General features: G+C 41.9%; 1 protein-coding gene across 5 annotated transcripts in view; it reads left to right on the top strand.

The window, feature by feature from the left end:
• LOC122566160 (protein Tob1-like) overlaps positions 1–10,450 on the top strand; it is a 117,392-nt gene extending 106,942 nt beyond the window's left edge. For all 5 annotated transcript variants that reach the window (XM_043723001.1, XM_043723003.1, XM_043723002.1 and 2 more), the window contains 2 exons: positions 569–1,510; positions 1,765–10,450. In XM_043723001.1, the coding sequence (XP_043578936.1) occupies positions 780–1,510; positions 1,765–2,395 (1,362 nt within the window). In that variant the 5' untranslated portion in view covers positions 569–779 and the 3' untranslated portion in view covers positions 2,396–10,450. The remainder of the gene's footprint in view (positions 1–568; positions 1,511–1,764) is intronic.
• The last annotated feature ends 7,662 nt before the right edge of the window (positions 10,451–18,112 follow it).

Here is an 18,112-nt window from a genome sequence, read left to right as displayed (position 1 = left end):
TAGAAAGAGTTCCTTTGTGCGTGAGTCGTGAATTTTTATACGTTACTTTTTCTTCCTGAAAGCTCGTTACAGGCTGTTACGCTTTTGGAATTGTTTGCGATGCTGTCAGAGATGATAGATCGCAGTACGATGAATAATTATTGGGATATTTGTTTAGAAACAAGCTCAAGAATTTAGGACATGATTGATAAGATTGATAAACGTATTGAATTATTATGCAAGAAACGAAATGTTTTGTTTCTGGGAGAAATTACTAGAATTTTAATTAATTTTGCTGTAAATTATCTCGTATCATCGACTGCTTCGGAACTATAAAAATTGTTAAAAAACATTGCTAAAAATATTTTACCTGCAGCGAACTTGTTAACTCGTGTCTCTAGAAATTAGCGTCTCAGCTTTTCTACAAACCATTACTATCAAATATTTTTTAACATCATTGTCACTGTCGAAAAACGAGTTGTCCGTCGATTGAAAGAATTAAAAACTTAAAGTCGAAATTAATAATACAAAAGTTCTTTTCTTGTGATACATAGACAATTTTTTAAAAAGGAAACATTTCTCTTTACAGTCTCGTGAATCCGAGAGAATCGTCGAACGATCACCCAACACCAGATCTAAATCTTCAACGCCACTGTCGACGTTGCTGTCGTCCAGTGGCGCATCATCAAGGAGTCGCGAGGCGTCGGCGGCAAAACGGCCGATCGTGCGGACGTGCTGAGTACTATTCCGCGGCTGCGAGTACCAGCAACAGCCCGAAGATTCTCCCAGCAAAGGGCAAGATGCACATGGAGGTGCAGGTGGCGCTCAACTTCGTGATATCGTACCTCTACAATAAGCTGCCGCGAAGGCGAGTCAATATCTTCGGCGAGGAGCTGGAAAAGGCGCTGAAGGACAAGTTCAAGGGTCACTGGTACCCGGAGAAACCGTTCAAGGGATCCGCGTTCAGATGTCTGAAGACTGGCGACCCAGTGGATCCGGTTCTGGAACGGGCAGCCAAGGAGAGCGGCGTGCCTATTCAGGATATCCTGGAGAACCTACCAGCCGAGCTGGCCATCTGGGTCGATCCCGGAGAGGTGAGCTATCGAATTGGCGAAATGAACGCGGTGAAGATCCTCTACTCTGAAACCGGAGATCCACACGACGAGAGCTCGGCCGATCGAGAAGTTACCAAGACCTTCAATCCCGAGGCTCAGTGCTTCAGGCCTATCGAAGCCGTAGGCACTTCCTTGGGTGGGCTCAGTCTCAGCCCCAAGTCCACGTCGCCCTTCCCAAGCTCGCTCGGAAGCAATGCGAGCAATGGATCGTCAAATAATCAACAAAGTGGTCATGGGTCCGGTTCCTCGTCGGCACCTTCGCCGACGCCTATCACCAGCTCGTTCAAGGGTTCGCCTAGTCCCGTCCCGGCTTTCATCCCACGAACTACCGCACCGCTCACATTCACCACCGCCACATTCGCGCAGACCAAGTTCGGTAGCACCAAACTGAAAACCAGCAGCAAACGGGCGAACAGGTTGGTTGATTACTGGTGTATTTTTTGGGGGATTGAGTTGGATGTTGTGGATGTTGAAGTGAATTTGACATTCTATTTGACTCCCTTTTTAACTTTAAATTTTGACATGTATGATGAGAATTCACAGTCACAGTCTCAGTGTCTCCGTGTATCGTTCAAGCCAAAGATCAGCATCCCGACAGGAACCCTAGCCACAACCGCGTAACCAACCTACCGATCGTACAACTGAACTATGTGTAATCGTATATTTTCAGAATGTCCCCCACCGAGTTCTCGAATTACATCAAGCAACGTGCCATGCAGCAACAGATCCATCATCATCATCATCACCAACAGCACCAACAGCAGCAGCAACAACAGCAACAACAACAGCAACAACAGCAGCAGGCTGGTGCTGGTGGCTTGCCAGTGTCGCAGAGTTCTCCTCGGAGTCGCAGCCTGTCACCAGGAAGCTTAGTGACTGGTGCCGGTCAACAACATGCAGATCCAAGCGCGTATTTCTTCCAGCACGGTCCAGCCGCGTATCATCCTCAATTTCCTCACCGCAACATCTTCGATTCGTCCAGCCACGGTGGCTACCTCTCCGCTGATCTATACACAGGCGTGAACTTCCCGTCATCTTACCTCGATCCAACGACGATCGCTGGCCACCAGTTCTACGGTGGCAGCGTGAACGGAACCAGCAACGCTGCAGGCAGCAATGGGAACTCGCAGAGCGCCGGAAATCTCGGCCCGGTTGGCTCAGCCGCGACGAACAGCAACGTGAACGGTTCTGGCCAGCAACAGGATAAAACAGCGCTTGTCGAGGGTCTGAACAACTTTGGTCTCGGCTCCGTGGCGCCGTATCCGGCCAGCCAATACCAGCATCTCCTCGTAGCTAACTAATACCCCGCGCAAGTGAGGACCGAGCGACTGGCGCGACTCGATTCGCGCCTGCTCCTCTGTTGCTTCGCCGGACAGGCAGGAGGACAGTCGGAGGATCATCTGAGAGACCGGTTGATCGATTGTAACCGTTCCTGGTCATCATGACAACGTTCCAGTCTCTCCCTCATGCGTCGAGACGTCGTCCAGAGTCTAGGTTCCGTAACCCTAACACACATACACAAACCCGATTTCGCTTGCACCATCTGATTGGAGGGCTTCTCGCGCACGCAGCGGACGATGCCGTCGAGATTCCTGCTCACCCACTAAATAGTTCCCACTCTGTCTCTGTCTGGCAAAAGGAGCATCCAACCGGAAGCCGCCATGTTACCTCTACATAGCCAAACCCTTAACGGATCGGTCCTCTTAAACATCTTCGTCGTGATACTCTGACGGTGATGAATTTTTCATCGAGGAAGCATCCAAAGCTCATCGACTTCTGTTTTCTCATTCGATCCTATTCCGGATGGCCGAGAGAGGATTCTTAAGTGATACTCTCTCGTACGATGGACAGCCAATAGTATATGTATGAACAACGTGTAGATTAAGGCAGGGAGACAGGGAGCGGAAGAAAAGAGATACCTTCGGCAGAGAGGACGCAATCAGCACTGAAGAAGAGGCACCGGGTCGACGCGCGCGCGGGTCAAGACGACGAGACTATTCGCGTGATAGAGAGATAATGAGAACGAGAGAACGAAAGCGGGAGTGTGCGAAAAAGAGAGAGAGAGAGAGAGAGAGAAAGAGAGGAAGGAAGAGAGAAAGAGGAAAGAGAGAACGTGCGAGAGAGTGAGAGTGAGATTATACAGAGCATGTATAGAGGGATTCGTATTCGGTGCGCCTGTGTGCTGAGGCGTGCGTGCAAGACGTTCATAGGAGAGGAATGGTGGAGGAACGAAGAGGAGGAGGGACTGTTCGAAGCGATGGGACTCGCGAACGCGAACTTTGCAACCGACTAACGTAATAGAAAACCGCGTGTATCTAATATTCTGTAACTGTAAAACAACAATACGGACACCATGGACCCCGATTGAGATGGCGCTGGGCGCCCGTTCGATGAATGGCTGCTCCCTGTGTGTCTCGTTTAATCTACTGGGCGGGCCATTTTGAAACAAGCTGGAAAAATAAAATTGTCGAGAACAGAATGTACACGTAACTCTATATAGATCACACAGAGAGACTAATTCGTGATTTTTGTTCGGGGTTTCAGAGAAGTAGAGAAGAAGAAAGAGAAAAATATAAAATGTCGAACGATGCGCCAAGCGCCCATACCTGGGACAGCGAAAGAGCCAAGAGACACACACACACACACACACACACAGAAACAGAAGTGCAACAGCGTGCGTAAAATTTCACACGGGCCAGATTCACACGCAATGGACACACTCAATCCCGAAACATTTTACCTGGCGATCTACACACTTACACAACACATAACGTCTACATTCAACCACACGGAACGCCCCGCCTGGCTGATGGCGTGCTGGCGACACTCACGATCGCATACACACATATTACACAGAGACACAGGATACACACACGCGTGCATCACGCGTCCGTGCAAAAGACACAGGAGGGCGGGGTGTGCGGACACTTAATATCGCGCACGACTTCACCAACACGTACACACAGATATTACCAACGTGTAATAATTTATTTTTTCACTGGTATAGTCGAAGAATTGATATTGAATATATCTGTAGAGCCTATGTATTATATTCAAAATATGCACTCACTTCGCGGGTTTTCGTGAAACGGTATAGGGACGGCCTGTATCCGCTCTGTCGAACCATCGACGAACGAACACCCCCGGTCGTAGTCGTACACGCATTTCCCGTTTATTCCTCTTGTTCGATCCGAAGAACGATCGAACAGAAAATATACGCGAACGAGCAAATAGGGGAAAAGAAGGAGGACAAAAGGAAGACGAAGAGGAAAGTTGTTAGAAGCGGTTTAAAATACGACGAAGAACGCGAAGACGGCTGCCGTGGGATTCTTTCTCGATCGAGACGCAGATGGTGCTCGCGGTTCCAATACCGTTCGGAGAACTCGTCCTCGGTACGATTTTACATTTTATTTTTATAATAAATGCAGTAGAGCGTAGGAGAAGAAAAAAAAGTGAAAAAAGCAAAGGAGAGAGAAGAGAGCGGAAGAGGTAGAAAGGGAAAAAGAGATAGAGAGTGGCGGCGTGTTCGCACGAACGGGAATATGGCCGCGTTGCGTCGCTGCCCCGCTTATGAAACCGTACCGCTTCCGGTCCCGAGTTTAATCTCTCCGGGCGCGATTTCCTTTCAACGTGACGTCCTCTCCCCCATCCTATGCACCTATGACGTTCAACCGGACATCGCTGAGATTCTCGAAACGGAACAACAGCATCCGATCGCGAGCAAACTTCGCGATACATCAGCAAACGTCTGTAAACTTCTGTAAACTTTCTTAATTCCACCGCTATCGAGCATCTGGCTCTCCTTCGATTCATATGATATATATATACCTTATATCGATCCTACTGGCGGAGGCAAAACGATTATTCGAACTTCCGTTAGTCGCCTCCGGTTTGACGATGTTGGAAGATCGAGGACAAAGGACGCATCGGAAGGGAAACAAAGCCACGGCGGTGAAGGGGTTGGAGCAGCGAGCAACCAGCCGGTTCGCGTTCGCGAGATTAATTAGGTGATTACGTTATTAAAGGCCACTGTTACTGTCCTCGACGGCCGTGCCACGACCGTGCTCGTGACCCCGAACACACCTCACGGCGTTCATACGCTTGCGGACTTTTTGCGATGAGCGTTATACGGGACAAGTTCAATTTTCTAGGATAGTCACTGTTTTCATCGATGTATGATAGATTTCGCACCTTTTCAAATCGCTATATTGTCTGTTTGACGAATAAGTTTACCGATAAAAGTTGATAAAATCTAGCGATTGAGGAAGCGTGGCTAGACTGTTTTATACGTTTATCTTTAAGAGATCGATCATGTATGAAATTATTTCAATTCTGTTTCTGGATATCTAAATGTAGAAGGCAAATTGATTATTCGATTTAAAGAAAATTAATAATACTTTTAGCTTGCTGAACAGCATAATGAATAAGTAGAAGTACTTACTACAAACCAACCTGAGATATGTAAAAGCGCACAGTATAAGGCAAATCGATTATTCCATGTTAAAGAAGCAAATAATATCTCGAACTCACTGCTCTATTTCTACAAGCCATTTGAAATATCGAAAAGCGTCCAGTATAAGACAAGTTGATTAATCGACCTTCTACTCTTACAAACCATCTGAGATAACTAAAAACGTCCAGTAGAAGATAAGTTGATTACTCAATAAAAACCATATTTATGGTACTCTCGAATCATCATTCCACTTGTATAAATGATCTGAAATATTTAAAGACGGATAGCGACAGTATCAAATCATTTGATCGATAAGACACCTAAAATCCTACAGTATAAAACAAGTCTAGCGAAGAAGTATCAAAAAATGTCCAATAGCTTAACGCAAGACCGCAAACTACAGAGCCAAAAGTCAGCGTTCGAGATTAACCTGGTGAATCATAATTTCTTTTTATTCGATCGCTTGTCAGATCGGGTCATGGTCGTTCTCGTCCGTCGAGCAGCGTAGAAAAAGCACGACAGCAACGATGGCGGAGGTGTCGCGAGCCGCGGGCCGGGCACTAGGTGCTAAAAGTATTAAAAAGTGTTTAATCTTGTCGTCGTGGGACAAACGTACGGAATACGCGCGGCCAGAGATTGTCGACTAGCTCGTGTGCTGTTTTTTTTTCTTTCTTTTTTTTTTTCTTAACAGCATAAAACGATGGAGGATAGATGACGTTTGCGTTGGTCGATCAGCTCGGTCCAACCGAGTCCTCTCTTAGACTAGTTTCGAAACCTTAGCGTGACTTTGTATCGTGTAAGTGTATAAGTAGCATAATTTTTAGGCGTAACTTTCGTCGTTCTTTCGTACGAATTTTTATATAGCCAGTTTTGTATGACCGACGCCAAGCAGCAGCTTCCTGTACCGCGGTCGTTCCGTCTTGGACCGAATATCGTAGCGATCGACCGGCTCTAAAAACGAATCGATGTCTTCGTTCACCTTCATCCGATGCTTTAACAATCGAGTCGCGTGTTACATCGAGAATCACACGAGATATCCCACGAGAGAGGAAGAATTCTTCGATAGATAACGTGTGTCATCGAAGAGTCGTGGTTCTTTCTTAGTAACACGTCGCTCAGAAGATCTAGGAAAGATGTACAAAAAAGGATCGATGGCAAGATCGAAGCTAAATTGAAGCTTCGCGTTAGGAACAATTGAAAATTTTGGGATTTGAAGAAATATCGAACGAAAGATGGAAACGGCGAGCGAGTCGGCAGGTTTCCGGCCACGCGAGGGGTGCTAAAAACAAGTTTTTAACCGCGGAACTAACAAGGGTAAGGAGGAGGTGAGAAAGCGCGGGGAACAGAGGCGTGAGGGGATAAGGCGGGAGATCAGTACCCTTTAGTAATATCTAAACTTAATTGTAACTATTAACGATACGTACGACTGTGGTAGCTATGCTAGTACCTGCTATTGTTAAAGAGAGAGAGATTGGAGAGAGCAAGAGAGAACGAGCGAGAGAAATCGATTGAAAGAGTGAAGAGGTGGAAGAGAAGTGAAGAATCGCGATTTTCGAGGTTTGGTTCGTTGCGGAAGACGCAAGTCATCTTCGTATTCGGATCTAATTGTAGGTCCGATTACTATGTGGATCGTTGGTTTTCCGCGGAGAGAAACAACTTTGATGGAACGTGAAGATCGATGGATCGACGATTTAGCCTCGAGACGCGGAGAGATAGCCGCAGAGAGCTTCTCGCGCCGATTATTTTTCTAATCTTTGTAATCGAACGAATTGGGTTCGCCATGAAACCCGCGAGAATATCTTCGATTCGACCGAAGAAAGGAGATCCCAGAGAGACAAATTCGTCGCGCTTTTTCGTCGTCGATCTTTGCGTCTCGGGGCGTCGCGATCCTTTTTCAACGATCAAAAGAAAGAGAGTGGAGTGGCGAGAAGGATTTAAAAGGGTAGGAAAGGTGTTGAAGCAAGCGTTGCAATAAGTTGCGAATCAAATGCGGATCTCGGCTTGAGACGAGAGGCTCAGCTCAGCGAAGAATCAAACACACGTACACGATGTATACTCTTCTAGTAAAACCAAAAAAAAAAAAAGGGAAAAAGAACGAATCGGAAGGGAGTGAGAAAGAGAGAGAGAGAGAGAGAGAGAGAGAGAGAGAGATACTGAATCGAATCGAAACGGCGGACGAATGGAGAGATGGAACGGTTAATGTGACGCGCGATATGTGAAAGAAAATGAGTAGAGAGGGAGGAGGAAGAGAAGGGCAGAGAAAAGAACGGGATATTGATATAGAGCATACATTGAGATACACAAAAGATAAACATATAGTATTATACGATTACAATACGATTGTAATGAAACACTTTGTAAGCAAGGAAACAAAAAAAAAAAATTATGCATAGTTTTCCATAATCTGTAATGGATGTATTCGTTAACAAAAAAAAAGAAAAAAAAAATAATGACGACGAGTGGTTAAGGTTAAACACGTACATACACACACACACACGCACACACATACAGACACGTAACATACACACGTACACACACAGGACACAGCTGAATAACCGTTCGAAGCAACTCGGGTACACGACACACAAGAAGTAAACGAAAAAGAATAAAAAAAAGTAAACTATTAATTAATAACACGAAGTAACGAGAGAGAGCGAGAGAGCGAGCGCGAGCGAGAGAGACGTAACAAACGGTAAATCTGTCTCTTTAAAGTATCATGTGTCTATAAACTATAGCGATTGATATTGTCTTTTTAACCGTAAATGGAGAAACAAGTAATCGTGGTAACGTAACTAATGTCATAGCGATAACCGAACACTGCAATATTAGATATAATATATATTCATACATTTATAGAGTGGAGAAGCGATGGAAGGTTGGCTAGAGGAGACACAGAAGGAGAGAAAGAAAATAGGAAAATTGTGCGTGGCTCTGACACGCGTAATTAAAAAAAAAAAAAGGATCACTCAAAAAAAAAGAGAAAAATAGAAAAAAGTGGAACAGAAAAAAATTCAAAGCAACTCGAAACGGTATATCATCGATTCGTTCTGGCTTTTCTTCTCTGTCGAAAGCTAAATATAAAAAAGGGGAAAAAGGAAAAAGTAACAAAAGGAGAATAATAACACACACAGCGAGAGAGAGCGATGTGAACAGCAGTGGCGCCTAGCACACGCGTGTCAGTGCGGAAGTGAGCAAACGTGGTACGATCTCCAGGCACAGTTGAAAAGAGAAAGCCGTTTCATGCTAAAACAGCGAGAATAGAGCAAAACGAAAAGCTGAATGGAAGAAAACAATATTAAATATGCGTTTTGTGTATCGGACACACTCGAAGCTACAACACGCGCACACGCACATGCACACATACACACACGTACACACACGTACACATACACCCACGAGCATATACACAGAAACACAGACCCACTCTTACACACACACACATGCACACAGAGTAACACAAAGGAAGACCCAAAAAAAAAACCTATCGATTATTCTACCAAGTAATGAATTAACAAGAGGATGATCATTAGATTTGTAATTAATTACATATATATTTTTCAATACTTTAACTACTTGCTGAATGTAAACTATATACATATAATTATATATTATATATATTATATATATATTATATATACACACACATACCGCGTAGAGCTGTACCTCGATTACAGCGTGGCGAAGAGGGTTGGCCTGTCGACTACCGGTTCTGCACGGGGTCGCAACTGACCCGGTAACGAAAACATACCTATACCTATCAAACACGAGAGCTAAACATGGAAACAAGACTCGATCGATGTAGAAGAAAATATCGTTTGGACGTTCGTGGAGAACCGGAAATGGACGGATCAGCCCTCGATTGCGGGACCGGAGGGCGGCGCGCCATGTTGACTCTAAAGCTACGCCCTCCGGGCAGAAAGAGATCTACGAGGAACGAGAGAAAGAAAGAAACCTTTTTGTACCCCACCCAAGTCACACTCTCGGTGTCGAAACGGTAAAGAAAAACCAAAAAAACAAGCAACTATGTTACTCGTGTAAGTGCATCCTAAATGTAACTGTTACGAAATGCCCCTTCTCCGAAGCCCCACCCCAGGCCCCAGTCTTCATCGTTTCGTACGTAGCAAGAGAGGGATGAAACAAGCGGCAGAGAGGCCGGAGAAAATGAAAAAAAAAAAGAAACAAGAAGAAGGAAGAGATAATAGTGTGAGAATAATGGCAGATGAGAGCGTGAAATGAGAGAAAGATAGAATACACATGTGTATGCGTCGTGTGCGAATAAAAGGATGCGAATCGCGTGAATTTTCGATGAATTTAGTCGCGAACGGTGCATCGACGATCGTTCGAGGCACCGCATAACCAGAGTATGCGAAAGATCAACGCGGTGAAACGAAATTTCCGGTGGCTGAGGACCGCGCGAGAAAATTTCTCGGTTCTCGGTTCAGGTGCAGATCCCTTGTTTCTCAACCCCTTGCGTAACGCGACGCGTTTTCCTTTTCGTTCTGTTCGCTGGCGGTTTACATATGTGCGCGCCTATGTTCTTTCCACCGTATCGTCGTTTTACCACTTTTTTATGGACGTGTTACACTTGTTATCACTCGTATCGAAAGGAAGAACGAGAGACGATTTAATGATACGTGTACGTACGAATGTGAATGAAAATGAATGCGTGTGTGAGATAGAGAAACAGAGAGAAAGAATAAATGGTGCAAGTGGGAGAGCATGAGGATGTCTGCAAGCGAGACAAACAGCGAGACACTGTGCGCCTATATATGTATATCTGTATATAGGTACCTTTTTCAACCGCTACCGCTGTTTCCTTTATACTACTTCTTATCCTTTTTTTATTACTATTATTATTATTATTATTATTAATATTGATTATATATAGAATTATTGTAATCGAGATGTATTTTCTGTTGGCTTTAGATTTTGTTCCTTTATTTTTGTACGAAAACCGTTTTACCTTTACTACGTGTGCATTATATAAGCTATAAATATGTATACATATACATATATACATTTAAATATATGTACGTATGTATCTATATATATATTTATATACACGAACACTTTTTTTCTTACCGTTGTATCGATTTAAGGATCTATCTATGGTGGATCTATCGATCGCGCGCACGATGCTGATCGTTGACAATGGTCGTTTGTTGGAACAATGATGTTGTTCAACGATTTCGCGAAACGATCAGCGACGTCCGCGAATATTCTTAGTTTTTAAGGTGACTCTTTTCACGAATCACTTTCTTTTTTCTTTTTGTTCTTTTACCGTTTATTTTAATCTTTTTTTTCTTCTTTTTGATAGTTTGTTATTGTTGTTTCTTTTTGTCCTTTTTTTGTATGATATATTTGATTATACCAGCGTGCTTCGCTCCTCCAAATAATATATTACATACTGCTATATATATATACATATATATATATTTTTGTTAATAATACAGTGGTTTGATATAACTACGGTAATTTATTCTGTTGTAACGGATTTGTTTTCTATATCTCTTTACGAATCCCACAAATGCGTTATTAATATACAAATACATATATATATACATATATATATATGTAGATATATATATGTATACAAATAGAGGACACGTGCATATATATAAAAGTATAAATATATATGTATAGAGCATTATACATACTTATATGAGAAAATATCGATTATATATACATATATATATTATATACATATACATACACTGCTACATTATATTTTGTTTAACGAGGAGACAAACCAAAAGAGCAAAATAAAAAACGAAAAATCTAAGAAAAAAAAATGGGAACGAGATATAAGAGAGGGAGAGAGAGAGAGAGAGAGAGGAAGAGAAGAAGAGAGAATCAGAGTTTTCGGCGTGTTGCTTGTTCTGAATTAAACATCAGGTTGAGAAGGGCGAAATGGAAGAGTGAGAGAGAACAAATTGACAGAAGCGTTTCTTGAAATTTTTCGAGCGTTTTCGAGCCGTTCTTTCAGAAGGAAGAGAGAAAAAGTTAGCGAATTTCGGAACGAAATACAGGAGAAAAGGAGAGAGGGATGAAAGTACACATTACATATACATACATACACGTACACACACGTACACATACGCATAGAAGACACGAACTATCGACAAGTAACACACCGGCTGAAATCTAGGGACGTGAGCGAACGAAGGTAGAAAGAGAAAACCAAAAAATAAACAAGTGTGAGACAAAAATGAAACTCGCGTGTAATATACTTATAATATCATTTTGTAAATTATTTTTTGTATTTTTATATATATATATATATACATATATATAAATATCGAAGCATACGACACAAAAAGCGGAACAGTGTTTGTGCGTACGAAGAGAAAGAGAGAAAGGACGAGTGGAAGAACAGGTGGAAAGGAAAAGGGAATAAAATTCTGAGTGATTGCTTGAAATGTTTGGAAAGTAAACGAAATGGGAGAGTGTCATGTAGGGAACACGGTGAAAGCGTGAGAGAGAAAGAGAGAGAGAGAGAGAGAGAGAGAATATGTGTAAAAGAGAGAAAGAATACGAAAAAGCTCGTGACGCATTGATAAAACACTGACGATATTTAAATCGATCGTTGATTTAAAAAAAAAGTAGGAAAAATCGTCCTTTCGTTGATCGAGAGGGGCGCCAAGAAAGATGCTGTTCGTTTAAAAAATTAAGAGAAAAAGCGTAAAAGACGCGTGCGTTGATACAATGCGCCTGTATGCAGCCTGTTCGTGAACACAGACACACAGACATACACACAATTTCACAAAATACATATTGTTTATGTTAATTTCGTGACACGACCAATGTCCCGAGAATAATGATAATGGATTTTTGTTCCCTATTATTTGTACCTTTGTATTGTATTCTGCAGCTTGTCAAATGCTTTGTTTATTACTACTATTACTACTACTATTATCTCGTTATTCTTATTACTCTTATATAAAAATGATTATTCTTATTAATATTATTGCTACTCTACTGCTATCAATTTTTTAGATATTGTACCGTATTCGTCGACCTTGTTTCCGTATAAATGCCACTCTTTTGTCGCACGTCCATCGAAACACCGGCGCGCAGTCACGTGTTTCTTTTCTTTAAAACAGAAGAAAAGGAGAAAACATTTTTAAGAAATTAGCAAAGAAACGAGAAAGACGTAGCGCGATCGCTTCCAAAGAGAACGACTTATGCGACAGCAGTGGAAACCTCGCAACAACCAGTTTAGTCGTATTTAGTAGCAGCGACGTGCTGTTCATTTTATTAATTAAGAATATTGTGCGCTAGAGCCGCTTGGCGAACGGAAGCGACATGAGCTTCCGGCCGAGACACGAATTCGTGGAGCGCGAACACCGGTCGAGGGTGGTGAACGCTTCGAAAGAAAATCAGCAAAGGATCGAGGAGGAGAAACGAGCGGGAAAATGATGAAAACGGATCCAGATGTTTTATAATTTTATAGAAAAAAAGATACACCGTCGATTCCGGGCAAGCTCGATGTTCATGGAATCCTAGAAAAAAAAAAAACGAGAAATTAGATCGCAGATTCTTTTACGAAAGCTTCGATCGAGCTTCACACGCGTTTAAAAGTCGCTAATAATTATACATTACATTACAAATGGCGACTTTTCGCAAGCAAACGATCACCCTCCTCGATCAATGTAGATCGATCAACGTGTGTCATTATTTATCGATTCGAACGATCGAAGGTGCGCTGTTAATTTCGCGATGTTGTTTCGTGTCTCTATCGTTCAGTGGCTTTTCTTGTATTTGGCTGCGGAGATCCGCCGGGAAAAGTTTCAAGAAAATTTCGTTTCACGCGTACAAGAACGAGCGAATGAGTTTAATAAGGCGAAGAGGAAATGGCGGAAAGAATAAGAGAGAACGTTTCCTGATTGTTTGCCTGCATGAGCGTATATGCGAGCGTGCATGCGGTAATGGAGGAAACTTTTCGTTTTTCGCGAGAGAGTGTTCTTTCTTACATATAGTTTCTCGTGCAAATACGGCGGACGAGGGTGGTGCCGATCAATCTCGCTTCCTGGATCGAATCCCCGCCCATGTCGCTCGGACCTCCATTAATCGATTTGAATTGCAACTCGTGCCGCGACTCTCTCTCTCTCTTTCTCTCTCTCTCTCTCTCTCTCTCGCCAATTTTGGGCAGAGTCCAATCCTCTGGTGAACCTTAGTTTTGGAATAAAATAAAATATCTCTGAACCTTTAGAATCGCTGGATACAGTTTCGTTATAAAAACCATTGCTGACTTGATTTATGAATCTATTTTTCTCAGTAAAACAGCGACACTACAGATTTTTATGTGAATTTTAGGAAAAGCGAACTTCGTGCAGAAACTTGTAAATTTGATATTAGATCCACTTTGCTGAAATTCCTTTTAGATTTTCAATAAGATTTCATGATATTCCATATTCCACTATTTTACCATATTCAATGTAAGAATATTCGCTCGAGGACGTTTCAGTTATTGACTCCGATAGAATATTAAAATATTATTTAGTTAAAGTTTGTTACTGTTTTATAAAGTTTAATAGAAAGAGGTTCAGTCGGCAATATTTTAATTATCGATTGGAATGGACGGCAGAAACAATTGGTACTCTGCCCAGGAATAAATAGACAATTAACCCGATCGAGAGGGGGCAGTTTCGTGGCAGATCTCTTTATTATTAAAAAAAAAAAAAAAAAAAAAACGATCGAAGGGAGAAGATCCAGGATGGCGTCGGTGAGGTCAAGGGGAGGGCGCCTGGTATTAGTACACATTAGTTTCTTCGATAGGAGGCGCCCAATTAGTTGTTGGAATTTTGTAGTCTAGGCGATAATTCTCGATATAGTTCAATGTTGTCGAGTTTCTATTAGTTGAGCGAGCGAACGCGCACGATTGTCGTCGGAAACCGGAACGAGCCAGGGGATTTCAACAGTGCTTCCGGTCAGTCACGTGTTCAAAACGATCTATGACAACGACGTGCTTCGAGTCGACGTATCGCTTGATAATCGAGTGTGCGTTTTTTCTCGCGAATTAAGCCGATGTTTGTTCCTAATATTCGTTTGAAAAATCGATGAACGATAACGAAAGATGATCGTACTTTGCTGTAACACGCTTTAAGATCGATCTTTAGCTCAATGGTTTTTCGAATAAAAGCATTACGTTCTATGAAGAAAAGAAGAAGCCAAGCCAGTTTTCTATTCTTGAGAGACAAAGACGAGAAAATGTAAGATTTTAGTAAAGTATATTTTGAGATAATTAGTTGAAGCATTACGAGCTTTCTAGAACGAAGCAAAACCACGGGAACGTACGCAAATGATCATCGAACGATTGACCGAAGCCAATTCGTTGGTAGTGTCTTCTAGTTTTGATCGACATTTTTGGAGAAGATAATGCGTTCGATGGATTTACGTAAACGTAGCCTCGTCCTCTGTTCTGGGGAAACCGAGGCACGTGTTTTATCATCGTACGTCTTGCAGAACGCGCTTGTTTCTCTAAAACCGAGCTTGAAAATTGCAGGAGTCGATTCTATATGATAGCAGAAATTTAAAGTTCTTCTTATATTTTTTTAAAAAAAAGAGAAAATAACCAAATTTCGGTGAGGTTTGCTTCTCATCGAATGGAACCGAATTGATGAATTAATTCTCGTCGAATTTAATTTCGATTTACGATCAATGTAAATAGCAGGGAATGGGTGAAAAAAAGAAGCTAGGAATTTTCAATGGCAGGATCTGTACGACTTTAGTATCCGATTCGACGAGAGGATCGTGAAATATATGTATGAGGACGCTTTAAATACCAGTTGGAAGGACATTATTCGTTGATATTGATTTTGATACAACAACGCAGAATAGATTTGACTAGTTTTCCTCGACTTTTATAGAAATTTTATACACACCTCGACACAGTATCAGTATCCTCCAACTACCTAGCGATCCAAGCGACACGAAAGCCTTGCGGACCTTGAAAGTTTAGAGGAAGTTTGGGAAAATTCTTTTGTTATCTCGTTGCGAGTTTCGTCCATCTCCATCAACATGTTCCGAATCGTTGCAAATGAACAGTCCAAAAGCATCTTCCTCGAAAAAGAAGAAGGAGAACAAAGAAGAAGTTCCCTAGCAAAAAGAAAAAAAAAGAAATAAGCAAACAAAACTGACGAAATTTTCGCAACGTTCAAGGTTAAGAAGCTATTTTCATATTTCTATTGAATGGGCAAGGGAGGAATGAAACGAATCTTGAATTAATAACCGAATAACGAAATTAAATTCAAGAGTTGAATAGAAAATGCTTGTCGAAGAGACAAAGAAAAGTGATAGGAAAAAATGAATCGAACCTTGAAGAAACGACCGGGCAGATCCTGTTCTCCGGTCCGATTTCCGGTTTCCTTCGAGACCCAGCGACTCGTCTCCGCGAATCGATGTATGGTTAAGTCGCGACGAATACCCAGTCATTAGGTCCGTTCGAAGTGTCGCGACGAGTCAAGAGGAAATTTCTTGACTGGGACGGACACTTCCGTGCAGCGCCTCCTTCGACACGCGACCATCAATCTTAAACCCGCGAATCAACGGACTTCCGGTTGTCTGCCTTCCCCGTATTTCCTTAACAACAGCTGTCTTTTCTTTTTCTGTTTATCCGTTTTCAGTTGGAAAGAGAGATGAGAAGAATGAATTGTTTAAAAAGAGACTGTTAAGCAAAAGAGAAGTGTAAAATGTTTATCGAAACGTTCATTACTGGGCCGCGATATTGTTACTTACTTACTAATTCCACTGTTTGAAAATTCCTTTGTTTTAGTATTACAGCACGTGGACTACATTGGTGGACTGTGGATTTTTGTGCATTTGTTCATGATTATTCCACTAGATAATTCATTTTTATTCTCATTTGCTCGTATAACTTAAAAATACGCGTTGACCTGGCGCATAGCCAAACGTGTTAAGGATCGAAGGTCAGAGAAATTTTGCGCAAAGTGAAGTCCTTGGGGTTGCGGGTTTGACGATTGGAAATGGAAGGGAGGAGATAGAGACGCGTCTCTGTTGCACGGTCGCTAATCCGCGACGTGTGAACGTTAGATGAAACCTTTATCTATATATTTGCCACGATATTCAATACGTGAATGAGTATATCTATTAAAATAATATTGATATAAATACATAGAGACAGCGAGAGAGAGAAAGCGTGGAAGAATGAAAGGGAGAGAGCGAGAGAGAGCTCGTAGAGAGAGCGTGTAAGGGAGAGTGTGCGAGCGCGAACGACGAAGAGAGAGAAAGTATGGTAATATCATGAAATTATTATTCTTTGTTACTTCTTTATAATTAAAACAATAAAAAAGCTGCTGAATAAAAAGATGAGCGATGTTTTTTTATTTTCAATTGGTAGAAAAATGCTGATTCACTAACCGAATCGAATATGATATTCGGAGCCGGAATGGTTAATTTAAATATAATCCAATTGCTCGGGATGATTGGAGTGGGCGGTCGAAAATAAATAATTCATTTATGTAACCTGAACTTAAGTAACTTGAAGAGAGTCGAGATAGTGTTTAAATGCAAAACTGAAGCTAATTTCAGGCTCAAATTCGAAACCTTTGGAGCTTGAAACTTTCGTAAAGGTTCCAAATTTACAATCGAAATTTAAATTGTAAACTTCGAATTCTCCGAGTGTTCACATATTAGTTAAATTCTTTGACTCGTTTTAATCGATAGATGGTTAATGTCTTAATCCTCCCTTAAAACTTTGATTAAAACTATCACATACTGATTAAGACACAGCTATCATTTTTGTTTCTTTGTCATTATTGAAATTTACCGATTCGAGGAAGGAAGTAGTTGAGCGATAAAATCATTATTTTTAAAACGGCTTCGATCAGAATCTAATCAAGAAACCAAACATGCAACAGCCCTTAAAAATGAGACGAAAACTAAGACTTCAACGTTTCATCTACAATGTGTTCTACACTTCGATAAAATTCCTATGATTTTGCAACTCCTCCTCGAACTGCCTCCTACGTTTTCCAAGCTTTAAATTCATCGCAGTTTCTCGTCGTCGTCCTAGAAATTATCGTTTTCACAATGGACAAAATTGCGAATACGACGATTATCTGACGAACGAATCGTTGGCGTTTCGATCAGAGCCAGCGGAAAACGTATCGAGAAATTTATTTGCATCCGTTTTGAAATTCTCGCGATGCGATATCGTACGGTCGCGAGCTGGCATACTTGTCGCATTAATTCAGCGAAGATCGCCGTGTGATACGTTTGCAAAATGATATTTCGTTAGAACACGACCGTTCGACCGTGATATATGTACGTTCGTCGAAATATTTTCCGTTCGCTGTTTACTCGTTGCTGTCTGGCTGTGAAAGGTGGAATTTCATACGAAACGCGTGGAAACGGGCAGGAAAAAATATTTATTTTCCATCGTATCGAGATGAAACGCGTTCGATTTCGTTGGTCGATCGATATGCCTTTCTTTTTTCCTTTTCACTTCGATACCTCGCTATGGTTTATTAATGGCAGCGATTCCGTTTTGTTTTGGCTTTCACTCTTTTTCAATGCGAGAGAATGATTTATCTCCGTTACTTTG

The sequence above is a fragment of the Bombus pyrosoma genome, linkage group LG3, assembly GCF_014825855.1.
Source record: "Bombus pyrosoma isolate SC7728 linkage group LG3, ASM1482585v1, whole genome shotgun sequence".
NCBI lineage: Eukaryota > Metazoa > Arthropoda > Insecta > Hymenoptera > Apidae > Bombus > Bombus pyrosoma.
The sequence above is the reverse complement of the archived record's forward strand: the minus strand, read 5'-3'. Positions and strand labels throughout refer to the sequence as shown.